At 42.1% G+C, this 26997-nt stretch overlaps 1 protein-coding gene across 1 annotated transcript; it reads left to right on the top strand.

Moving 5' to 3' along the window:
- On the top strand, positions 1 to 25732 carry LOC129629922 (FRAS1-related extracellular matrix protein 3-like). The gene is given in 10 exon segments (XM_055550145.1): positions 1 to 381; positions 383 to 775; positions 778 to 993; positions 995 to 1347; positions 1636 to 2069; positions 2072 to 5473; positions 7078 to 7167; positions 13250 to 13327; positions 20168 to 20220; positions 25554 to 25732. Coding segments are annotated over 8 exon segments (5346 nt in total). The 3' UTR covers position 13327; positions 20168 to 20220; positions 25554 to 25732.
- The last annotated feature ends 1265 nt before the right edge of the window (positions 25733 to 26997 follow it).

Genomic DNA, 26997 nt, shown 5'->3' with positions numbered 1-26997 from the left:
ATGGATGGCATTTCTCCGCGCCCTGCTGGGACGCCCCGGCAGCTTGCCGCCGCGCCCGCCTACCTGCTCCTGAGCTGCCCTGCCCTACAGGGACAGACACCCTCGCCTGAGGCTGAGCCCCCTCGGGCGCCCTACCTTCCCACCTGGGGGGCCCTGGGCCGTAGCAGCCCCGACGGCCCCAGCATCCTCCTCGCCAACCTCGGGCTCCGGGGACCCGTGGGCCACTCGCTTTGGCTCGACCCGCTCCGGGACCTGGTGATTCGAGTGCAGCCGGGGGACCGGTGCGAGGTGACGGTGTTGGACGCCCTGCCGCCGCATCACGGCGCGCTCTCTCCGCGCCGCTTCCCCTGCGCCTTCGGGCCCCGCCAGGTCCGCTACACTCAACTGGGGCCCCCGCAGTCCCGGACGCGCGCGGGTGAGGCTGCAGCTGCGCTACTACGCCGCGACTTCCACGGTCCCGCTGCCCTTCATGCTCGCGGTGGACGTGGTCTTCCACCGGCTGAAGCTGGTGACGCGCAACCGGCCTTTGGCGGTGGAGGAGCTGCGCGGCTGGAGCCACGCCATTGACAGGAGAGTGCTGGCCTTTGCTTCCCCGGAGCCGGGGTCCGCGGCCACCCGCAGGTGCTGGCTCACCCCTGTTCCCCCCGAGGGTGGCCCACTGAACGAGTATGGGCGTTTGGTGGATGCCGCCGGGGCCCCTCTCCCCAGGGCCAAGGCCATAGACTGTGAGGCTTTTATCCGGGCTGGGGTGCACTACCAGCACACCTCCACCACCCCTCGCCCAACCGGGACTATGTGCCCATGGTGGCGGAGCTGCTAGGGCCAGGGGACCCAGGAGCTGAGTCAGAGGAGTTGCTGCTCCGAGAACATTTCCAGCTGCTGGTGAGGATCCTTGAGGGATCCGAGAACACGGCGCCCAGGCCCAGCCACGCAGCTCCGATGATGCTGGAGGTCCATCAGTTCCTGCTGACAGCCCTGACGCCCGACGCCCTACGCCCTGGCTGCGGAGGACAAGGAGTCTAATGCCGATGACCTGGTCTTCAACATTCTCAATGCTCCCATCACCACGCCGGGGCAGCAGGGCTATGTGGTCAGCACTGACGACCCCCTGGGCCTTCCAGTATCCTTCTTCAGCCAGCAGGAGCTGCGGGAACTGAAAATTGCTTATCAGCCTCCTATGGAGAAATCGGATGCGGAACACCTCTTCCAACTGGAGATGGAGGTGGTGGACGCAGATGGTGCCACCTCAGACCCCTTTGCCTTTATGGTGGTCGTGAAACCCCTGAACACCCTGGCCCCGGTGGCTAGCTATGACCAGGGACTACTACTTTTTTAAGGTCAGTCAAGGCCCCTCCGTAGAAGGCAATGGCACCCCACTCCAGTACTTTTGCTTAGAAAATCCCATGGAAAGAGGAGCCTGGTAGGCTGCAGTCCATGGGGTCGCTAGGGTCGGACACGACTGAGCGACTTCACTTTCACTTTTCACTTTCATGCATTGGAGATGGAAATGGCAACCCACTCCAGTGTTCTTGCCTGGAGAATCCCAGGGACAGGGAAGCCTGGTGGGCTGCTGTCTATGGGGTCGCACAGAGTCAGACACGACTGAAGCAACTTAGCAGCAGCAGCAGCAGCAAGGCCCCTCTCCAGAGCCAACAGCCCTCAGATCAGTGTGTGTGATCACCTGGGAGAGGTGAAAGTGTCTGCCATCAGGGGCTTGCAACATGAGCAGCTGGTCGTGCCTGGGGTACCAGCAGGGTGCAAGCATTTCACGCCAACGGACCTGGCAGCAGGGCGAGTGGTGTACCTGCATGATGGCAGCAACACCTACAGCAACAACATCATCTTCCGAATGGAGGATGGGCACCACCAGGTGGAATTCCTCTTCCCTCTCGCCATCATCCCTGTTGATGATGAACCACCAGTGGTCACTGCTGACACCGGGCTCTCAGTGACAGAAGGGCAGGCAGTCCAGATCTCCCCCTTTGTCCTGAGTGCAGTGGATCTTGACTCTGAGGACTCGACCATCCACTTTGTGCTGGAGGACCAGCCTCTGGTAAGAGAAAAGGAAGAAAGGGGGGGGATCTGGCTCCCGGTTCCTCCAGCTCAAGGCAGCATCTGGGGGAGATGCTGCTGCGGCAGTCGGAAGCACCTCGGGCTCCTGAAGATGAAGGCTGGTATTACGTGGGACAGGAAGGACTTTATGAGAAGGTGGTGACTGAGTGGCTTCAACAAGACATAGTGGAAGGGAGACTCTTCTACCACCATCTTGGACCCCTTGGCCCTCAATCCATAATGGTCCAGATAACTTTCCATGTGCAGGATGACCATGACCCACCCAATCTATCCAAGCAACATTTCTTCACCATCAGAGTCCAACCAGTGGATCTGCAGAGTCCAGAGCTGTTTCCAGGAACTACCCTAGAAATGACCGTGCAGCAATACCAACTCACTCACTTCCAGAAGAAACTCCTCCAATATATTGACCGGGACTCAGAGGACCAGCACCTGTGGTACACCCTGCTGATGCCCCCTGCTGACACAGATGGCAACCGCCAAGTCCAGGCTGGAGACATTGTGCTCACTGATTCACCAGACACACCCGTTGTGCACTTCACCCAGGCCCAGGGAAATCACCATGAGGTTGCCTACCAGCCCCCCTGGAAGAAGCTTGGTATTGTACCACGGATTGTGCAGTTCACCTACCAGGTGGAGGATGCTGCAGGCAATAGTGTACCTGGCACATTCACATTATTCCTGAGGCCTGTGGACAACCAGCCTCCCCAAGTCACCAACAGAGGCTTTACTGTCTTAGAAGGAGAGAGTTTCAGCCTCAGCAGTAATGAGCTGCATGTTTCAGACCCTGACACAGACATTGACCAGATTGTCTTCATATTAGTTTGGGGTCCCCAACATGGACATTTGCAGTACTTAAAAAAATGTATGGTCCCAGGGGAACATTTCACACAAGCTCATATTGTTAATGGGAGTATCTCTTATCAGAACCGCAGAAAACAGGCCACCAGTGATACCTTCCATCTGGAGGTAAGTGACATGGTGCATCACATACCCATCACTGTCCAGATTTCTGTGCATCCCACAGCAGCTGACAAAAGTCCCAGGACCTCTATTATAGGTAGTGCATTATTAGATGTGTTCATAGATGTACTAGAAAATACAACCACTGAGATCACCATGGACATCATCCATGGTCTAAAGGACACAGGCAACTTGATGCTCTCTTTCACTGTGGAAGATAACCCCAAATTGGGCACTATTCTGGTGAATGGTTTACCCACAGAACGGTTCACCCAAGAGGACCTCATCAGTGGGACAGTAGTCTATGTCCACACGGGAGGTGAAGTTGGATTCCAGAAGCAGCCTGATGCCTTCAGGCTTGCCCTCTCCAAGGATTCTCATCAGCGGATGATGGGAGACAGCACAGTGGAAGAGGTGCAGGTTCAGGTGGTGGTGCTGCCCGTCAACAATGTGGCCCCTAAGGTCTTGGTCAGGGAGCCTTACTTTGTCCATGAAGGTGGGAAGAGTGCCTTGACCTTACAACATCTCAGCATTGAAGATGTAGACACTCCCCAAGATGAAATTCTCTGCACAGTAACTGGTCAGCCAGTCTCTGGCTACCTGGAAAATATGACACCAGCTCCTGGATCAGAAGAGACCCGAGCTGGTTATCCCATCAGCGCTTTCTCCATCAGAGATGTCCAGCTAAGACATGTCAACTATGTACAGAGTATCCACAAGGGGGTAGAACCACAAAAAGATCAATTCACCTTTTATTGCTCTGATGGCATCAACTTCTCCCCAAATGTCTTCTTTCCTATAATGATCTTACCCACCAATGATGAGCAGCCTGAACTTTTTTCCCATGAGTTTGTTGTCCTAGAGGGAATGAGCATTGTCATAGACACCCCACTGCTCAATGGAGCCGATGCTGACCTGCCACCAAACGAGCTTCACTTTCAGCTCACAGCCCTCCCTCAGCATGGGCGAATCATATAGCAGCTGGCCACAGAGAGCCAGCCCATCTGTAGCTTCACCTTATAGGAGATTCAGGAAGCTTCCACCATTGTGTATGAGCACGATGACTCTGAGACCACAGAGGACAGTTTTGAGTTCTGGCTGAGTGACGGCAAGCACGCCACCCACAGGACGGTACCCATTGTGGTGATCCTGGTGGACGATGAAACCCCTTGGCTGACCATCAACAATGGGCTGGAAGTAGAGACTGGACACACTGAGGTCATCACCAATCAGGTCCTCAAAGCCACAGATCTTGACTCAGATGATAAGAGCCTCAGTTTTATCCTCCGCTCTGGGCCTCAACAAGGGCTTCTACAGCGACTGAGAAAACCCAGAGGGGAGGTGAGGAACAACCTCACCCTGGGAATGAAGTTCACCCAGGGTGAGATTGACCAAGGCCTCATCTGTTACACCCACACAAGCCAAGGACTTCATGACCTTATCAAGTTTGATGTGACTGATGGGATTAACCCTTTGCCAGACTGCTATTTCAACATCACCATTGGCAGCTTAGACAGGGTCTTCTTCCCTGAGGTGGTTAGCAAAGGGGTCACCTTGACAGAAGATGGCAGAGTGACCCTCACCACGGATCTGCTTAGCACCAATGACGTCAACAGCTTTGATGAACAGCTGCACTTCAGCATCACAAGGGCTCCCAGCCTGGGGCACTTGGAAATCTCTGACCACCCTGGGGAGCCCATTACCTCTTTCACTCAGCGGCAGTTGGCTGGCAAGATGGTCTATGTTCGCACTTCAAATGATGAGAAAAAGATGGACAGCTTTGAGTTTCAAGAGACTGATGAACACAATCCCGTGTTTCAAACCTTCAGGATCTTTTTCACAGATGTGAATAATAAGAAACCTATCATGACCATCCATAACCTGATACTGCAAGAAGGGGAAAGAAAATGCATCACTCCCTTTGAGTTGACAGCGGAAGACAAGGATACCCCAGATGATCTCCTCCTCTTTACCATCACCCAGGTCCCCATCCATGGCAGGATTTTGTATAACGGCAGTCGTCCTGTGACCACCTTCACCCAACGGGACCTGAACGAGAACTTGGTTTGCTACTGGCACGACGGCAGTGAGACAACTGAAGACAGTTTCTCCTTGACTCTGACAGATGGCACTCATGCTGATTTCTGTGTCTTCCCACACACTGCTGTGGAGACACACAGACCTCAGGTAATGTGGATTCACATAAGAAGCTCCCTAGACAACAGGTTCTCCCAGACTGCCTTTAACAGAGATGCCCTGGCCTTGGAACACCTTCACCCTGGACATGTGGGCTTCCTGATTACCAGCAGGTCTCTGAAGACAGAGGATTGGGACAGTTCGTACAGGCTCCAGAAGTATAAAGTAACCAGAGGACCAGTGCATGGCTTCCTTATCAACACTGGCCTTGGAAATGAGAGCACACGAGTTTTTACACAAGGTTAGTACACAGTGTCCCCTGATGCCTTTGTCCTGCTCCTTAAATAGATAAGATCTCCCAGCTCTGCATGAAATTGTCCTGACCTCAGTCCTTTAGCAGAAAGCTTCTAATTCTAATGAAATACAATGGAATGAGAAATTAACAAACAAAGGCAACAAATCCATTATCAGCTGTTTCATCGGCATGAACTCTCAGATGGAACTCTCAGACATTCAGTCAGGTTTGTAGTTACACTTTAAAACTGCCAAATATAGGTGGACAGCTTCTGCTTCTGAAATATAATAAGATTACAATGATTTTGAAAAGATCAGTTTAAGTTTGAATTTTAAGTAAAGAATGACATACCTAGGAATCACTTACATAGTTTACCAGTAAGTCTGGATTTCTGAAGATAGTGGTTTGGTGTCTTGATTTCAGATACAAAAATTACACTGCACATTTTATTGTACTATTCAAATTCAATTTCTGTATCTAGAAAATGCATAGAACTAAGTTTGCCTAGGAGACACAGGAGACATGGGTTTGATCCCTGGGTAATGAAAATCCCCTGGAGAAGGAAATGGCAACCCAGTATTCTGCCTGGGAAATCCCATGGGCAGAGAGACTTGGCAGGCTATAGTCCATAGCAAAGAGGCTGACAGGACTTACAGCTTAACACACACGCAGGCACAGAAGTTTGCCTAACTATGGGAGTATATTTTTTAATGATCATTTTTCTTTTATATTTGTTGTTACTACTAATGGTGAGCTAAAGGCTGGTCCCGCTGGCTTCCCAGGTAATGATACTGGTACCTTTGACTGCTCTTCACATGGTCATAAAACTTTTTCATGTAACTCTATGCATGAGATGTGAAGAGACACATGGAATTTTACACATCCAATATGCATAAAGCTGGATGCAATTTTAGAGTAAAACTAAAGAAGGTTGTTTAAAAAACAGTTTCTTTACATTTTCAGAATTGCTTCTAAATCAAGTGAAATCATATCAGGTTCCATAAAAATTGTTCTTGCAAATGAATACCCCAAAATGCAAATTGTCTTGAAAATACTAGCATTAGCAATACAAAAACACAATTATAGACCCAACTGACACATTCTCAAATATCCAAGAGAATGGGCAATAGAAAAACATCATGATTTTAATCTTATTTCCTTTTTACTGAGGATGCAATAATTATTCCTGTTTAAATTCCTTTCAACAAATAGTTCGTGCGTATCCGAGTGTTTCAACCTTGGATAGAAGACCTAACACCAGCTGGATTAAGCTGTCTGTAGAGGACCATGGTATTGTGAAGTGTGCATAGGTAGAACCTGGGCATCCTTCTTGGATGCCCACCTCATCATCCCAGAGATCATACACAGAGTAGCAGAGTTACAGAATTTTAAATTATAAGGTTCCATTTTTTTGCTATTGCAACTTTAAAAAAAAGTTAAATTCTTATTAACCTCATTATTTTTTTTAAAGTTAGATTTGTGTTCATTTAATCATTTTTAAATTTACTAATTGTAATATTTTCATGCCCTATAAAAAACACTGAAGTTCTTATCATACTCATTTTCTCTGTGCCAACACTGTGTGTGTATGATGCTTGTTCTTTTGCTAGCTGACATTGATGAGATGAGGATCTACTACATCTTGAATGAAGGCAGCAAGGCAACTAAAGACATCTTCTACTTCTTGGCTGAAGACAATGGTAAGTCAGTATTGAGACCATACCTGGCAGTCTTGGTTAACTAAAGTCAGTATGAGATGGAAAAGAATTAAATCATGTACATAGTAATAACAATCAGTAATGTCATACTATCACCAAATGAATTCCTTTGGTTTTATTTGTAGTCTTCTGCCAAAGCATCCTTGACAAATCACTTTTTAGGAAGGGAAAGCAATGAAAATTTTCGATAATTAATATGAAGTATTTTACCTGACCAAGGTTATGTTTGACATCCTATAGGCAAGTAAATTTCCTCTTCAAGAGGATCTGAGAATGTAGCTGGTAGTTTGTCTTACTCTAAAACTAAAACAAAACTACAGAAGGGGAGGTTGGGATGAATTGAAAGACTAGCATTGACGTATATGCACTACCATGTGTAAAATAGAGAGCTGGTAGGAAGCTGCTGTAGGAGAGGGCAATGGCACCCCACTCCAGTACTCTTGCCTGGAAAATCCCATGGATGGAGGATCCTGGTAGGCTGCAGTCCATGGGGTCACTAAGGGTTGGACACGATTGAAGGACTGAACTGAACTGAACTGAATGAATTTTATAACTATGATGGTAACCTTTTGCTCATTTTTATCTGGGCTAAGTGACCTTTTTCTCTAGGGCTCTCCCTTTGATATTGCTACTAATTTCTCAGTCATGATGATATTTAAAAGTCAAAAGGAAAGAAAATAATTCCAGAGCACAAAAGGTGAACATACTGCACCTGCTGAAGGCAACTGGGAAGGTGGGCCATGGCAATGGCATTGCGTCTGACCAGGAGACACAGTCTCAGTCGCTAAGTCACTCAGTCACTAAGTCGTATCCAACTCTTCTCAAGCAAATCAGGCTAATATCCAATTGCTTTATAAATCTATTCAACACAAGATAAGGGTGATGTAAGACAGGGGTCCCCAACCCTTGTCAGGAACCGGGCCACATAGCAGGAGTGAGCAAAGCATCATCTATATGTACAGCCACCCCCGCCTCTCACATCGCCACCTGAGCTCCACCTCCTGTCAGATCAGCAGCAGCTTTAGATTCTCACAGGAGCATGGACCCTGCTGAGAAATGCCCATGGAAGGTACTCAGGTGTGTGCTCCTTATGAGAACCTAATGCCTGATGATCTGCGGTGCAAATGGAGACTATCATTAGTAGAGAGGTTAATCACAATGTAGTCACAATAGAAACAACGTGCACAATGAATGTAACGTGGGTGATTCATCCCAAAACCATCTTCTCCTGACCCTTGTCCACGGGAAAATTGTCTTTCATGAAACTGGTCCCTGGTGCCCGAAAGATTGGGGACTACTGATGTTAGGACCTTTGAAAATGTAAGAAAAGATCCTAATGATTAGGGAACTGAAGTTTCTACATGTTTATCTAGTCTGGAGCAGTATTCTTGCTGCAGGCAGTGCATTAGACTCCAATGTCTGAGTCCACAGATGGTTCTAATACACAGCATCAAGAGTGAGCATACTGATCTAGTTTCTATTTTCCCATTCATTATTGTCCAGCCAGGCATGAGAAGTATCAGTGCTGTGAGAAGTTTGGGATAATGTTTTCCTTTTTTAATTAGAATGTTTCTCAACCAGTCTAACTTCCTTAATCCCACATCTAATATGTATAGGGAGTTTAGCTACTCAAATGCCAATATCTTAAAATAAAGCTGGCACATCTATAGTATGTGAAATCTTCTTTAGTTCTGAAGATTCATGGTAAGCAAGAGTAACAGGACTGAAAGATGCTTAGCAGGAAAAAAATGAGATTTAAGGTTATAAATTTATAATATAATTATAAAATTCATAACCTGAAATTATTATAACCTGAAATAAATTACCAACCAGAAATACCTGTCCTTCCATAAGCTGGCTCTAACCCTGGAGGTCATTCTACTCCTGTATGTTAAGGGAATAACCCTCTCATCCTCAGCTTCTGCACAATGTAAATTATTATTTTTGCATCTTTTCTGTTAGCCCTGATTTGCTAGAAGGGAAGGCTTACTTGAGACTTAGTTGCCTCATTTGGTGAGAATTTCAAATTTCAATGACACTTATTTGGTGCTCTCAAACTTTTTATTTTGCATAGATTATGACAGAGTTTGGCAGACAGTTCTGCAGCCAAATAGGTGGGAATTCAAACTTCACCTCCACCATTTATCAACTTCGTGATCTTAGGCAAGTTCAGCAATGTTTCTGGTCATTGTTTTATTCCTCTACACATAATAATTAATACGTGATAGTATACTCTCAGGTAATTGTTTTGAAGAGAAAATGTCTAGAATCTAGTTAATACACAATGTGTTTGTTATGCATATTACTGTCTCAGAAATGCAAATGTCTATGATTTCAGAATGATGAAGTACCTTAGGCAGAAGTCAAGTAGTCAGAAAGTCAAAGGATTACTTTTAATTAAAGAAAGCCAGACATCTCAAGTTAATAAATTTAGCGCTTTTCCCTCTATGGGAAGATGCAAGAGTCCGGGCTTACTACAGTCATTCCTTTGATATACACCTTAACCATCTAGAGCCAGTAGCCTGCTTCTCTGCATCCTGAATCCCCTCAGGGTCTACAGTCTGCGGTGGCAGCAATGGCTGAAAGCGTGGTGTCTGCAACATCCTTTGTTCACTGATACAGCAGGCAACTTTTTTTCCTCCACACCATCAAGGCCTATGAAACACATCTGGATTCAAAACAGTTAATCATAAGATTTCATATAGCTTTAACACACCATGCCAAGCACTGGGACCTTTTGGAGTTTTTAGCCTAAACCGAAGTAGGGGAGGTCAGAGAAGACCTCCCAATAAAAATGGCCTTGAACTGGGGCCTGAGAAGTGGATAGCCAGCCAAGAAGGGGACCACGGGAGGATATTTCAGGCAAAGAGAAGACTAGGTACAAAGGTGTGGGCTTGGAGAAGAGTATGCTGCATTTGAGGAACCAAGAGCTGTCCAGATGCCTGGGCCCCAAAGGAGAGTGAAGTTGCAAGCACTGATGGGGAGGCAGGCAGGGGCTGGGGCAGGCAGGGTCTTGTAGGTGTTCATAAAGAGGAGGGGGCACCGTCCCATAGACTGAGCACACCTCCCTAACTAACCACTGAAAGTCCGGACTCAGACAGGCAGAAAGCCTGGGGTAGCGCAATCTTTGCACTCGGTGAAAACTCTAGATGGCTTCAGGTAAACTTTAGCTACCCAGGTGGCACTAGTGGCAAAGAACCCGCCTGCCAATGCAAGAGACCAGAGATGCAGGTTCGATTCCTGGGTCAGGAAGATCCCCTGGAGGAGGAAATGGCAAGCCATTCCAGTATTCTTGCCTGAAGAATCTCATGGACGGAGAAGTCCATAGGGTCGCAAACAGTCGGACACAACTGAAGTGACTTAGCACACACGCACTACTTAAAAACTTTAAATTTGTTGTGGTTTTATTTTTTTGCTTTTTACTTTGGGAGTTTTTTTTTCTTCTAGTGGTAAAATTGTGTGCTTGTTATTGAAACATCAAAAATGTTGTGTCAGTCTTCTGTGGAGGCAGGTTTCCACTATTCTTACACTCATTCCGTGCATGCCCCTTTGCATGTGGCGTGTTTCATTCATCAGTACATTCATTTTAGGCGTGAACCAGACACTCACCTCCCTGTCTCTCCATAAGAACCTGGTCAAACAATTCGTTGCTGTATGTGAATTATATCTCAAGAAAATGAGATCTTTTTTTAAAAAGAAAGGAAATTGGCCAAACATTTACAACTGCTAGTATTTCACTGAATACCCGCTATGTACGGAGCCCTGTTCTAGTGTGGAAAAGAGTGAAAATGTGCCAGGCCTGGGATCCACGAGCCCAGGGAAGCTTGTTTCAGAAAAGCTCACTGGTATCCACAGGGGTTATAAATGTGTGCCCTAAATATGAGTGAATTGCACTGAACTGAAAGTTGTAAAGGAAGATGTAACATTAACTAACAGAGACAGATCATCTTTGTTCATTAGCTCTTCTTTTTTATTTTTATATACTTTCATTGATTCCTAATGAAAATCTTTCTTTCCATAATTTTAACCTCAATAGTTGCTGAAGCTCAACATTCCTATGATCTAGTTATTGTTTAAAAACACTTGGTCTTAACAGATGCACACTACTATATGTAAAATACATAAACAACGAGGACCTGTTGTATAGCACAGGAGACTATATGCAATATTTAGTAATAACTTTAATGGTAAAGAACCTGAAAATTGAATATATATGTGTGTGTGTGTATAACTGAATTATTTTTGAATTATAGTAAATCAACTATATTTCAATTGAGAAAAGCACTTGTCCTTACATTATATTTTACAGCTTTGCATCTGAATGATGAAGGATAACTTACAAATACTAGTCATTTGTCACACCATATACCTAATGTGTGTGATAATTGTTTATATCCATGTAATGAATTAGGTGGGGCTTTGCAGGTGGCTCAGTGGTCAAGAATCCGCCTGCAATCAGGAGATGCAAATTCAGACCCTGGGTTGAGAAGATTCCCTGGAGAAGGAAATGGCAACCCACTCCAGTATTCTTACTTGGGAAATTCCATGGACAGAGGAGCCTGGCAGGCTAGAGTCCATGGGGCTGCAGAAGAGTTGAACACAACTGAGCTACTCAACAACCACAACAATGAATCAGGTAGTAGGACAAGTCAAGGAACAAGGTGGAAATAGGGTTTATAAGAGGGGAGAAGATATTTTAGTTTAGGGGCAATGAATCTTGTCTGAATTATTTGAGGGTGAACTGAGTAGCTGGCAGCTGGTAGAAAGAGGAAAGCCTTGGAAATCTGACCTTAGATAGACCGAGCAGAAGTGCCAACGACATTTTCAGTTCTTTATGGATTCTCCAGGAATCCATGCACATTTAGCTGAGGAGCCAAGGTGATGCTGTCCTGAGAAGTGAGGTCGTTCCACCCCTACAGCATCACACTTGAGTACTAGTTCCTTTACTACAATGTCTTAAAAGAAAGAGCAGAGATGCATCACAAAGTTTAGTGCACTGATGTTTATCAGAGAATGGTATCAAATTTCATAAGAGTAAAAACACTGTAAATGCTCAGAGACTGATAAAGTACAATATTCATACAATGGCACAGTATGCAGCAATTAAAATACTTGTAATAGAGCTGGATTCAAAACATTGGGCATATGCTCAGGGAATATATATTTTTAAAATGCTATTTACATATTTATATATATTTAAACACAATTATTCCATATTTAGACACAATAGCTAAAAGTTCAGATAGCTATATACCAAGATGATTAAATGTCTATTATTGGGTGGTGGAATGATGGATGATTTTTGTATTGCCTCACCCCATCTCTAGCTAGAAGAAAACTAAATTTAATGGTGTCTTTGTTTTCATTTTTACTGGGGAGGTAGGATTGTACCTGAGAGATGGAGGCAGGGGGGCATGGAGCAGAACGTTAGTCTTTGTATAATTGTCATGAGTCTCCATCTTTCTTTACGTGGGCAATGTTCCAAAGTTATGTAAAATGCTATGCAAAAGCAGCTTCAAGTCCCCATTTATAAGGACAATAATAATAGCCGGTTTGAATGTCATGTTCATTACATGCCTGTACTATACTAACTGGCGACTTCCCTGGTGGCTCAGTGGTCAAGAATCCGCCTGCAGCGCAGGAGATGCAAAATCAGACCCTGGGTTGAGAAGATTCCCTGGAGAAGGAAATGGAAAATCACTCCAGTAATCTTGCCTAATAATCCCATGGACAGAAGAGCCTCAAGCACTAGAGTCCACAAGTCACAAAGAGTCGGACACGGCTGAGCGACTAACTACACACTATACTAACTGATGTGTGTGTGAAGGCACACAAATTATATACTAAACTAACTTAGTCCTCTCAATAACATTTTGAAGTAGGTATTATCATTATACAGATGCGGAAATCAAGGCTCGCCTTCTTCACCTGTAAGGCCCTGCCACATGAAAATTCTGGAGCTGCCACTAGGAGAGATGTGGGATGAATTTGTCTTGTGTGATGTGCTCTGTGGTCCGCTCATTACCTCAACCTTACTCCCTTTCTCAACTTCTTTTTTGTGCAGCTGTGCCTTCTTCGACCAGTGCCATTCCTAGTACAGAGTCATGCAATCCTGGGCCTGCTGTTTATGCACCACCATGAGGTTTGTTGATGTTTTAAAACAGTTTTTCTCTGGTGTCACTGTTATGATGCAGCTCGACTTAATGGGACTGACTACTGCAGGGAAACTGACAAAGACCGAGAAATGGAAGCAAAATAGACAAAATCTCTCTCCTCTAGAGGATTTCTCGCTTCTGGAATGTTGCACAGGAATAATACTGTAGATTAAAGAAATTAAAGCTTCTAGCAAAACACATAAATGATGACTGTGAGCATGAAATGGTAGGCCAGGTAAAAGGGATCCAGTAGTGCAGTGGTGAGAGGGGGCTTATGGTCAAACCTGGCTGGACTCAGCCCTGAGCTTGGCCCTGTCCCAGGTGCTGACCCTGAGTGGATTGAACCCTGAGTTCTCCAAAAGGTCATTGTCATCTTAATTTTAAAATGGGGCTCATTACACCTATCTCACAGTGTTTCTCTAAGGATTAAATTAGCAAATGTGTGTTAAATTGCTTGACTGAGAGCCCAATACATCATACGTGCCCAGTAAAGTATAAGCCATCTGGGTCCTGAGATAAGGATGATCAGGTGGCATTCTCTCTCTCACTGACTATTCTTCTATGGAGAAGAAGATGACTTTGAAAGAGCAGGTTGAAAGCAGAAAAGAAGAAGGTCTTTTGTAGGTGGGATTTCGGCAGGGTCCTCTGGATTTAAAGTAAAGCCTCACAGAAGACTTAGCATAGCTCCTGGATCATTAGCTAGTGGAAACACTGAGAAAAAGGGAAGCAACGGGTGTTCAGAAGGACAGAGACCAAGAGAGGAAAATTAAGCTAAGTGCTTAGAACCAATTACTGGACTTCTGGGTCCAGTTAAATAATCTACTTTTCAAAGTGATTTCAGTGTGAAGCCAACATGATAGTGTCAAACCAGAGAACATTCATGGGTCCACTGCAGACACACACAGCACACATGCCATGAATCCTGTAAATAGTGAGCGGCGAAAGAATGACCCACTATAATCACGTCTTTGACGAGGTCATGTAATGTAGTGCAGTATGTTATTTGTAGTAAATTCAACAAATGACATAAAATGGCATCAGAAGACAGCATAAAAAGAAATACTATTGTGGACTGATCAGGGGGGATTATCTCTAGCCGAGCATTCAGTTCAGTTCAGTTGCTCAGTCATGTCCGACTTTTGTGAAACCACACATCGCTACATGCAAGGCCTCCCTGTCCATCACCATCTCCCGGAGTTCACCCAAACTCATGCCCATCTAGTGATGGTGATGCCATCCAACCATCTTATCCTCTGTTGTCCCCTTCTCCTCCCACTCTCAGTTTTTTCCAGCATAAGGGTCTTTTCAGATGAGTCAGCTTTTCGCATCAGGTGGTGAAAATACTGGAGTTTCAGCTTCAACATCAGTCCTTCCAATGAATATTCAGGACTGATCTGCTTTAGGATGGACTGGTTGGATCTCCTTGCTGTCCATCAGACTTTCAAGAGTCTTCTCCAACACCACAGTTCAAAAGCATCAATTCTTTGGCACTCAGTTTCTTTATAGTCCAACTCTCAATTCCATACATGACTACTAGAAAAACCATAACCTTGACTAGACAGACCTTTGTTGACAAAGTAATGTCTCTGCTTTTTCATATGCTGTCTAAGTTGGTCATAACTTTTCACCCAAGGAATAAATGTCTTTTAATTTCATGGCTACATTCACCATCTGAGTGATTTTGGAGCCCAAAAAATAATGTCTGCTATTGTTTCCACTATTTCCCCATCTATTTGCCATGAAGTGATGGGACCAGATGTTATGATCTTAGTTTTCTGAATGTTGCGTTTTAAGCTAACTTTTTCCACTCTCCTCTTTCACTTTCATCAAGAGGCTCTTTAGTTCTTCTTCACTTTCTGCCATAAGTGTGGTGTCATCTGCATATCTGAGGTTATTTATATCTCTCCTGGCAATCTTGATTCCAGCCTGTGCTTCATCCAGCCCATCATTTCTCATGATGTACTCTGCATAGAAGTCAAATAAACAGGGTGACAGAATACAGCCTTACGTACTCCTTTTCCTATTTGGAACCAGTCTGTTGTTCCATGTCCAGTTCTAACTGTTGCTTCCTGACCTGCATACAGATTTCTCAAGAGGCAGGTCAGGTGGTCTGGTATTCCCATCTTCTGAAGAATTTTCCACAGTTTGTTGTGATCCACACAGTCAAAGGCTTTGGCATAGTCAATAAACCAGAAATAGATGTTTTTCTGGAACTCTCTTGCTTTTCCTATGATCCAACGGATGTTGGCAATTTGATCTCTGATTCCTCTGTCTTTTCTAAAATAAGTTTGAACATCTGGAAGTTCACAGTTCACGTACTATTGAAGCCTGGCTTAGAGAATTTTGAGCTTACTTTATTAGCGTGTGTTAAGTTCAGTTCAGTTGCTTAGTTATGTCCGACTCTTTACGACTCCATGAACTGCAGCACACCAGGCTCCCTGTCCATCACCTACTTCTGAAGTCTACCCAAACTCATGTCCATTGAGTCTGTGATGCCATCCAACCATCTCATCCTCTGTTATTTTCTCCTCCTGCCGTCAATCTTTCCCAACATCAGGGTCTTTTCAAATGAGTCAGCTCTTCACATCAGGTGGCCAAAATACTGGAGTTTCAGCTTCAACATCAATCCTTCCAATGAAAACCCAGGACCAATTTCCCTTAGGATGGACTGGTTGGATCTCCTTGCAGTCCAAGTAACTCTCAAGAGTCTTCTCCAACACCACAGTTCAAAAGCATCAATTCTTCAGCACTCATCCCTCTTTATAGTCCAACTCTCACATCCATACATGACCACTGGAAAAACCATAGCCTTGACTAGATGGACCTTTGTTGGCAAAGTAATGTCTCTGCTTTTGAATATGCTGTCTAGGTTGGTCATAACTTTCCTTCCAAGGAGTAAGCATCTTTTAATTTCATGGCTGCAGTCACCATCTGCAGTGATTTTGGAGCCCAGAAAAATAAAGCCAGCCACTGTTTCCTCTGTTTCCCCATCTATTTGCCATAAAGTGATGGGACTGGATGCCATGATCTTAGTTTTCTGAATGTTGAGCTTTAAGCCAACTTTTTCACTCTCCTCTCATTGTGCAGTTGTTTGAGTATTCTTTGGCATTGCCTTTCTTTGGGACTGGAATGAAAACTGACTTTTTCCAGTCCTGTGGCCACTGCTGAGTTCTCCAAATTTGCTGGCATATCGAGTGCAGCACTTTCACAGCATCATCTTTCAGGATTTGAAAGAGCTCAACTGGAATTCCATCACCTCCACTAGCTTTGTTTGTAGTGATGCTTCCTAAGGCCCACTTGACTTCACATTCCAGGATGTCTGGGTGTTGTTGAGTGATCACACCATTGTGATTATCTGGGTCATGAAGATCTTTTTTGTATAGTTCTTCTGTGTATTCTTGCCACTTCTTCTTAATATCTTCTACTTCTGTTAGGTCCATACCATTTAAGGCAACTATATTAGGAACGTTTGCAGAAAGGAATCCAGTGAGGCTGCTGGCAAAAACTCAGCAAAGTAAGGGTTTGGGTTCTGATGGTGGAAAATGGATAGCAACATGACTGAGCTACATTCAGTCATGTCCAGGTCTTTTTGAGGATTGAACTGATGTTCATGTAGGATTACAGCTCAATATGTCTCTTTCTGATCACCATTTTTACATTTTTTAAAAATGCACTGCTTCTTGTGGAAGTCCATAGATGGTTCTTCCAATAGTTTCTCGTATCCTTCCCTTTACCGCATGAGGGAGTTGACTAATTCCGGATGAATGGTAACTTGTTGGGTAGCTGAAAGTAGATATTAGGATTATTAATGTTAAGACTGACACATTCCCTCATATATTTTATTTGCTCACTGTTGAATGTTGAACTATGTAGTTCTTTAAACACAGTTAAGGAATAACAAAAATCCACTAGACAGTCTAATTCCAAAGGGGTATTTTTTAAATATGCCGTATGTTTGCTGACCTTATTTTCAAATATTGTCTTTTTAGAACTATACACAGAACATCCACATGGTTTGTCACAGCCAGGTATGTTAATATTTAACAAAGAATGATGATCATTACATTTAACATTTTGTTTTGTGAGTTTTAAATGCCTTGGAACTAAAAGCATCAATTTTATTTTTTAAGTTTATTTTCTTTCTGATTTTATTTTTAAAAATTTAATTGAAGTATAGTTACTGTACATTATTATTTGTTCTAGGTGTAGAATATAGTGATTCACAACTTTTAGAAGTTATACTCCATTTATAGTTGTTATAAAATATGGCTACATTCCCTGTGTGCTGTAGAATATATGTGCTGTACTTAGTTGTTTAGTCGTGTTCGACTCTATGACACCATGGACTGTAGCCCACCAGGTTCCTCTGTCCATGGGATTCTCCAGGCCAGAATACTGCAGTGGGTTGCCATTCCCTTCTACAGAGGATCTTCCCAACTCAGAAGTCAAACCCAGGTCTCCCGCACTATAGGCAGATTCTTTACTGTCTGAGGCAGCAGGGAAGCCCTGTACAATAATATATCCTTGCAGCTCATTTTACACATGACAGCTTGTACCTCTTACTCTCCTATCCCCATATTGCTGTTCCCTCTTCCCTCTCCCCACTGGTAACCACCAGCTAATTTTAAAAACAAGAGTGTTACTGATTTCAGCCACACAAATTGTAAAAGGAAATAAAATATGCTCTTTTCAGAATCAAAATAGGCATTTCCAATTTCCTTAAACATTTTAGAAACAGCAGTATATAATCTGATCATCATTTTTATTTTAAGTTATAAATCTTCTGCTTTCTAACCAACCATGGGTACATCCAGAATAAATACAGATCCTTCCTTAGTCCAGATTCGTTTTGGACTCTGTGCTACCACATTGGAGCTACTTTCCCAACACTGTATTTGTGGACTATCACTTTCCCCTATAAAAAGACAAAACGATATTACCCTGATTTTACCTGCTTTATTTTACAAATGCTGTGTGGTCATTTACTTCACACTTTTATAATTTGCTCCTGTTTTTCTCCTATAGTAATGATAGTCATTATTTTTGTGGTGATTGCTGCTATCATTGGACTTATCGTCGGAAGTGCCCGCCTTATTTTGCAACGGCGAAGGCTGGTACTGCTGCTGTCGGTGCTAAGTCGCTTCAGTCGTGTCCGACTCTGTGCGACCCTATAGACGGAAGCCCACCAGGCTCCCCCGTCCCTGGGATTCTCCAGGCAAGAACACTGGAGTGGGTTGCCATTTCCTTCTCCAGTGCATGAAAGTGAAAAGTGAAAGGGAAGTCGCTCAGTCGTGTCCGACTCTTAGCAACTCCATGGATTGCAGCCCACCAGGCTCCTGCGTCTATGGGACTTTCCAGGCAAGAGTACTGGAGTGGGGTGCCATTGCCTTCTCCGCGAAGGATGAGGACTCAGTTTTAATTTTAAGTGATGGTCTAAATAACTCCAGGAGGGTTTAGCTCTATGGCTTCAACTAAATTCAAAAGAAAACAAAACTGCTTGAAACTCCATCTTTTTCAACTGGACACAGAGAAGTCACTGAGTTACTCTAGTAGAATTTTTTATTTGGCATTTGCCTATAAAGAATCCCCAAATACCAATCTACCTGTTTTCCAATGAAACATCCTCCAAGGCTTCTAACTTGGTTTAATATATTTTGATGGATGTGGATGAAAGTCAAACGTCTAATTATAGTATCCAGTTTAATTTGCATATGAAAAATCTTTAAAATAACATGATATATTTACTAATGCTGAAAACATTTGCTTTTTTATTCTATTTCCTGGGACAGATTTGTCAAATTCCACCTATGAATTTTCAGCCATGAATGATGTTTTTCATCACTAAGGATACTTTTGAGTCTGTATGACAGCATTCCAAAGCACATCACCTTTGCTATAACCTCCTGTTTAAGGCAGTTCAGACACAACATTTGTGTGTGTGATTATAATGCTAGTAATTTGGAATTATAATCCTAGGTCATTAAGTGCCTAGTCACAAAAGAGTGGTGCAATTGAGTTCTCATTCACCCTCTATTTTTATCTTTCTTTGTGATCTCCATACCACAGCCATTCTATATCTGTATATATTCTTTATAAAATGCTTGTTTTCAAGAGCTCACAAAACTGCAATGTCAGGGCTATAACAACAAGATTGATACTAAATCTACATAGAGTTCCCTTGCCCTTTTCTTTTTTAAATGTTTTTGTTAGGTGACTTTGATAATCATTCAAATCTATGATTGTTTAGCATTACTCCATGTAAATTTATCTTCTCTAAATAATATTTTCTTAATAAAAGTAAAGTAATTGAGAGAATCTGCTCTAATACGAGAGATTTTGTAAAGACTTGAATGGAAGATGACTCCTCTTGTTTGCAGTTTAAATGTTAGGGACAAAGTCATCCCCTTGTCTTTGGGCACAGATGACAAATTTAGTTGTCTTCTCTCTTGGCTGATGATCTAAATCTGAAAAAGACAATGACATACTTGGTTGGCAAAATTCAGAGAACATCTTCCATACGAATATAGTAGAATTGGGTCATGGTTATCAATTCAGCTTTTCATTACAGCAGGGAACTATGACGCAGTCAATGTTTGGGGTAATAGTTCACCTATGGAAATAACAAATATTATTTAGAAATAAAACTTTAAAGCAAAGTTTGTAGGTATCTATGAAATAACAGCTTTTTCCACAAAAGAATTCTACAACGAGAATTTTAATTGAAAGAAAACAAACTTTAGCCAAAAAAAGTGCTTTTAATCTGAGGTATTTTTCTTACTGTGTCTAAAATTGTGGCATTAACATTCTTCTGCCTTTTATTCATAGAGATATCGAAAATGAACAAGTGCTCCTAAAACTTCTGAACAACCAGAAGAAAGAGGTTGGTTCTATTTTTATTGCCTTTTGCCTTTTTGGAAGGAACATAAATTAATGACTTACTTTTATACTCTTCAATATAATGAAATTTTCTCTTAGGTGTAAATTATGTTTTTAAAAAAAGTAAAACAAATACTGCACATAAAGCAAAAACCAAGTTCTTTTGTGTACTTTTTATTTTCCAAACTGCAAAGTTGAGTATAGGAGAACCTGTAGGGGGCTAGTTCAATAGCCCCAAATCTGGAGCCAGACCTTGGTTTGAATCCATACTCCACCACTTAGCAGCTGTGCAACCCTAAGCCAGCTATTCTTATGGAGATAATAATAGTGAGTGGGCTGATAATTCAACATGGGCATAATGATGGTGTTCACCTCACAGAGTTTCATGAGGATCGAATGAACTACCATAAGCAGTAGAGTGCCTAGAGCAGTTCTTGGCCAGAGTAAGCACCCAATGCCTAGTAGCTGTTATAAATATTGCAGCCTCCACACTCAATGACCTCTGCACAAGTGGCCGGTCACTAGGCTCCCTTATCATTTCCACTCTCAGGTGGAAAGGGGATACATAAACATGGCAAAAACAGCAGGAGTATCTTGTTCACCCAGAATAGTATTAACTTAAATAGTGTTTTCCAAAAAGAGACAACCTTAAAAAGTGTGAGATTTTTATATTTAAAAGTATCCAAATATTAGTCGGAGAAGGCAATGGCACCCCACTCGAGTACTCTTGCCTGGAAAATCCCATGGATGGAGGAGCCTAATAGGCTGCAGTCCATGGGGTCGCTAAGAGTCGGACACGACTGAGCGACTTCACTTTCACTTTTCACTTTCATGCATTGGAGAAGGAAATGGCAACCCACTCCAGTGTTCTTGCCTGGAGAATCCCAGGGATGGGGGAGCCTGGTGGGCTTCCGTCTATGGGGTCACACAGAGTCGGACACGACTGAAGTGACTTAGCAGCAGCAGCAGCAGCAGATATTAGTACTTTCTTGCAGGAAAAAAAAAAATGTAAAGTCTAACAAGACTGGAGCATCCATTACCAGCATGAGAGTAATTCATAAGACCTGAGTAGTAGTTGCAGCCTCTACTATGTGTTTTAATACCTAACCAGTTTTATTAATTATGGCCTGTTACATAATTTCACTAATTGAGTATATGGTTCTATTAACATTAAACTTTGCCTGGAGGTGTGAACCCAAAAGACATCTGTTTGGGGAGATAATCACCAAACACAAGTCGCTGTAGAATGGGCTTTAAATGCTCAAGCAAAAGGGAACTGATTCTGCTTTCTACAAAATTGAAGTTTTTCTCATAATTATCAAAAATCATGACAGATTTTAGGGGCTGTAAATTTCCAGATTCCAATATTTAACCCTAGACCTAGCACCTATCTTCAAAGGACTTGCTAGGTTTTTTAGACTTTGAGGTCATGAAAAACAGAGAGTTTTCAACTCTCTACCGCAGCCATATAACCTATATGCAGAACTAGCTTCATCACATTATCTTGTAGGTTCTTAAAGATTAAAGATGATCAGTATATAATTTTTTAGTCCTTGGAGTTTCATGCTTAGTAGGGCGAGTAGTGTACATGTCATTCTCAGCTACCAGGATTAATAAGACTCAATGTGCAGATACATAAAACAGTAAATGTTTTGAGTCCTGTAGCAGATTCACTTTTTTAAACTAAGGTTGCTTCATTATAGGATTTGCAGGTCGGACAAATATGTGTTATTTCTTTTACCTACATTCTGCATTGTTTCAAAAAAAAAATGTTTGAAGATGTTTTTAAAATGGAGCAATTACTAGTCAAGACCTAATGTTTAGTTACCTAAATTTCCATATGTTTTTAACTATTGATATATTTTGGTGACAATTTTAGTGTTTAATGTTTGTCTGCTCTTTTTTTTTCATATAATCTTGAGCTTTTCTGTGCAATAGCTCACAAAAATTTAATCCATCAAAGTTCATTAAAATATCCTTGTTAGTTTAAGTGCAACAGACATGTTCCAAATGCTTACTGTGGTTTGGGCACCTACACGCTTATTAGATATACCAATAGGAGTCTCCGTCCTCTAGAAGCTGAGCATCTATTGGAAACAAACTGTGGTCATTGTAGGGAACAGGTTTAAGGTAGTAGAGGCATTAGCATCTAAAAAGTCTGGGGCAGGTATTGATAGCAAAAGCTTCTGCAGATGAAATCACCAGAGGTCAGCCTTAAAGGGTGGATAGACATTTCTAGGGGAAAGTCAGTTCTAGACAAAAGTCCAGCTTGAGCAAAAGCATAAAAGAAGACAGAATATGGTGTAGTCAAGGAACTGTGTGCATTTCGACCTCAGCAAGATTAATAACTCAGTTCTTCATTTATGTCTCAAATATACATAAATGCAGTGGAAAGTGAGATGAATCATATTTTAGGTTCAATTCACCTTTCCTTATTTGTGCAAATGAAGTTATTAAATGTGTCTTAGTAAGTTAGTGAAATTGTTACCAGACAGTAGATTCTTGGCAGAAAGCATTAAGAGACGAGGCACATAAGTCAAGAAAATAAAGGGTTTATTAATAAGTAATAGGATGTTCTCGGGGGAGTGTGAGTATATTCAGGTGGGTAGCTTCTCTGAATTCCTTTAGCAAGCTGGTTATATGAAGTGTAAAAATAAGTGGGCAGAATGTTCATTGGGAGGGGAGAGGTTTGGAGTGATAATTCCTGATTTTCACCCCAGCTCCACCTTTCTAAGGAGAGCAGGGATCTTTGTCTTTATTCAGTCTTGATCAGAAGTGTCATGGCATCAGTACATGATGGAAACTTCTTACCTGCAAGGCTAATTTTATTGTAATGAGAACATAATGAGCAAAAGGTACATTTGGACACTGGAGATTCCGCCTTTCCCTACCTTTCTTTGTCTGCCTCCAGGACACTTGTTACCCCAAAATGTCTGGGTTCTTATCAGTCCAGAGGTTTCTTGTTTTCTGTCTGCCCAAGGACCTTTTTTGTTTACAAGATGTGGGATTTCCTGCCATTTGGCCTGTGCCTCCCTTTGTCTGCTCATTTCTAGCTATCTGCCTGCTCTAACAAAATGGGTTATCAAATCAGACCCCACTTCATAGGAAATTTGGGAAAACACACAAGATTCCAGAAAGTGGGTTAGCCCTATTTTTGTAGAATACTGCTCTAAAGTAACTCACAAGTCAAAGGCAATAAGAGATGGGAGTGATCATGCCATTTCAACGAGAACAAGAGACGTTGGGGTATAAAGAACGAATTGCTTTTATGCCGGGGTCCAGCCCCGGCTGATCCAGGGTATTCGAAGGAGAGACGGCTAGGCGACCTATTCAAATGTTAATTAGAGATAATAAAGAGGAATAGAATGAGGATAGCTCAGTAGGAAAATTCAGTGGAGAAAAGAAGCTGAGTGGCTTGGTTTACGCGGAAAATCAATATAACCCGTGACACCAGGTTAGCTCTGACCACGGAGGCCGCAGGCGCCCTCTCGAATAGCGGAAGGTGCCCCACCTTAGACACCTTCTCGAGTGGGTCTTAGAAGCCCAGGCAAATAAATGGTCGCAGAGGACATCCACGCTCCAGATGGACACTCAGCTGGAAGTTAAAGGGAAGAATGACATGGGGAGACCAAGCGTTGGTGAGCAAGGCCCATAGCTTTATTTTCAACAGGGGCTTTTATACCCTAAGTTACACATAGAGGACAATAGGGGATGCAAAATCAGCAGTCTTTGATGCTTATCAAAAACCAGGGTTTCTTTCCTGCAGATTTATCGTATACAAATGGTTTAGGTGATTTACATCATCTTCTGGCCAGAGGCCTATTAACATTTTATGACTCTTGACAAGGACTTATCAACAAAGACTTATTTTTCTCTAAGAGTAATTATTCTAAGGTTTGGCGCCATCTTCCGAAGATAAGATTACGTTCCTATAGGGTGGATGTGTAATGGGTTTACAAAGGAAAGAATTTACTACCTTAAGGGTCTAAAGTTACTAACACCAGGCCACTACTTATTTTTTCTACATACCAACTATATTAATTAATGCACATTCAAGGATACAATTCAGGGGATGTGAAAACTTGGCAACAAACATTGGCTCATCAATGAAATCTTTTACTAGTTTTATTCTGACAGTTTCTAATTCTCTGAGAGGCTCTAAGCTATTTGAATATCTTAAGCTTCCCGTGCCTCTGGAGGCTGGGAGACTGTAAACAATCGTATGCATAGCTGTAGGTGTCCGGGTAAACTTGTCAGGCGAGTTAGAGAGCCATCTGAGGGGTTTGGATTTAAACACTCCTAATTGCCCAGGAACTTTATTAATTGGAGCTGTAAGTTAACTCTTTGACAGAGAGAGTGAGATGGTGGTGGGGGACAGCCCCCAGTAAAGTCAGAGGTGAGAGCACAAAGCAATAAAGTAGGCAGACTCTGGTTTTTTGGGGGGTAGATGCTCGAGAATATCCAGGGGCACTCCCGAGGCTCGATCCCGCCTTTGCGTATGCCGAGCCCCCTTCCTCATGACCTTTGTCACGAGTGGAATGTCTCTCGCCGGCTCCCGGCACTTTTACCTCCTTGAACTTGCACAGGATTAATGATTGGTGAGAAATGAGAATAAGTGAATCTGAGTAGCTGCCCACAGTGATGGCCACATGTGACTTCTACCAGTCCATTTGCTACGGCAGAATTTGGGGGTGCAGCATTCCTGTAATTCCCCAATCGAAGGAGACTGTGGGAAATGCTCTGCTTCCATAACAGCAAAGGTTCAGCCCACCTGTTTCACACAGTTTCTGGAAGTAACATAAATCCAACCTACTAGCTAAGGAAAGGGGGACATCACACTTGGTGGGGGAGGCCGGCCCTTCCTTCACATGGTAGAATCAGAGAGGAATTTAGCAGTGAGTTTCTGTACAGCCTTGCCCGTGCTTATGTCTAAGGAAAAACAGTTACTTCTGAAAGAGATTACAAACTAGGAACCTTGTCTTAAATTCAAACACATATGTGTAAATTCACTCACTTACCATTTACTGCTTTCCCACTCTGTTCCACCCCTTCACAAGTTCTCTATTAGTTTCTCATCTCTGCAGGAGTTAGGAAAAGAGCAGTTATGTTTGTTTCTTAAGTTCTAAGGCTTTTAGAATAGATTTTCTAAGAAATTCTGTTTCACTACACAGAACTCTAATAGAGCTAATCTGAAAAGAAATTCCTTTCATTTCCTAACAGTTGTATTCAAGGACAACTCTGTAAGAATATAGAATCCTGAAATTTATTTTATGAATTAGTTTCCCGTTGTATTTAAATATAACTGTGTTTAATACCACTGTTTTGTTTTTTCTCTAGAAGATTTGCCATAGTAATCAATGAGAGTCGGTTCACCAAATCAAGTTTTGGAAGAACTCAAAGACAAGACTTCAATCATGTGAAAAATAAACATGTACACTTTGGTCAAGTGAAAAATGAAATGTCAAAAAACCAATATGTTGTATACCTTCCCAAGCTGTACAATTTCATGATAAAAATTTCATCATAATGAGTCCAGTGATGAATGTTTTCTTTCATGCTTGCTTTTATATGTTAACATAATTTTTATAATTAAATGTCTTAGAATTCTTATTCAAAACTTTAGTTGGCTTCGTCCACAGTTCTTTAAGACTGACATTCTATTCTTTGGCATTTTAATGATTATGCTTTCAAATGAACAGGTTTGTAACATCTAGATAAAATCTAAGTTTTCTTCTCATTCTAAATTTCTGAGTCTATTTTCATTATTTTGAATAAATTAAAAGGAGAGCAAAGTGCTTTTATTTCCTTCATTGCTGAACAGGCAAGGTATGTGTTACATTAAAGATGATGTTTTGATCACACTAATAAATCTTGTGCTTGGAAATGCCTTTCATACATACATACCTACATACATACATACACATATGTACATATACATAGATAAAGACATGGAATAGATATAAATACATAAAATGACACACACATTCATCCTTTGATGCATAAATCAACACAAAAGTTTTTTCCTATTAAAAGAAGTGGGATAATATACATGTATAAATGACTCATTTATGATAACTTGTCTGAAAGTCTAAAGTGTTAACTCATTTGGGGCACAGACATGAACTGTGTTCCACTGGAATATTTAATTATGTCAGTGGCAGAGTATCCTGAGAAAAAGACTTAATGACTTTGCTTACAAAAAGAAACTTCTGAATAACTCTGTAAATGCAATAAGATATGCAAATTTGACATGTAGTTGAATATATAAAAAGGTTACCCTGTATTCTCAATTAAATGCTTTAATCTGTCCAGTCCTAGTTTCTATTTTTAATAAAGTTTTGGAAATTGGTTTAAATAACTTAAAAGAAATTTCTGAATCCTGGAGACTAAGGTTTTGTGACTGTACACTTACCACTCATTTGTAGTAAAACTTGAAAAGCAATGTAAAAACATTGTGTATTCTTGTGATATTCCATTTAAACATCCATATGGCTTTTCATTATTGCGTGATAATTAAGGAAATAGTATTATGTACATATTTGACCTTGGCAACTTAGATTTACTTTCTTACATGCTAAAAAATCTAATTCTTAACCTACTTGCATGTTCAGAGAGTGTTGGTTGTACTAAATCGATTATAGAAAAATAAAGAATAAGAACAATGTATTTCTGTTGGTATATATATTGTGAAAGTAGTTATAACAATATTATTGTGTTAAATTAATCAAGTGAATGGCCCAAGCATCAATGCAACTTTCAGTTCAGTTCAGTCACTCAGTCA

This window comes from Bubalus kerabau, chromosome 16, assembly GCF_029407905.1.
Source record: "Bubalus kerabau isolate K-KA32 ecotype Philippines breed swamp buffalo chromosome 16, PCC_UOA_SB_1v2, whole genome shotgun sequence".
Classification (NCBI taxonomy): Eukaryota; Metazoa; Chordata; class Mammalia; order Artiodactyla; family Bovidae; genus Bubalus; species Bubalus kerabau.
Note: the sequence above shows the minus strand (reverse complement) of the source record. Positions and strands in the feature narration are given on the sequence as shown.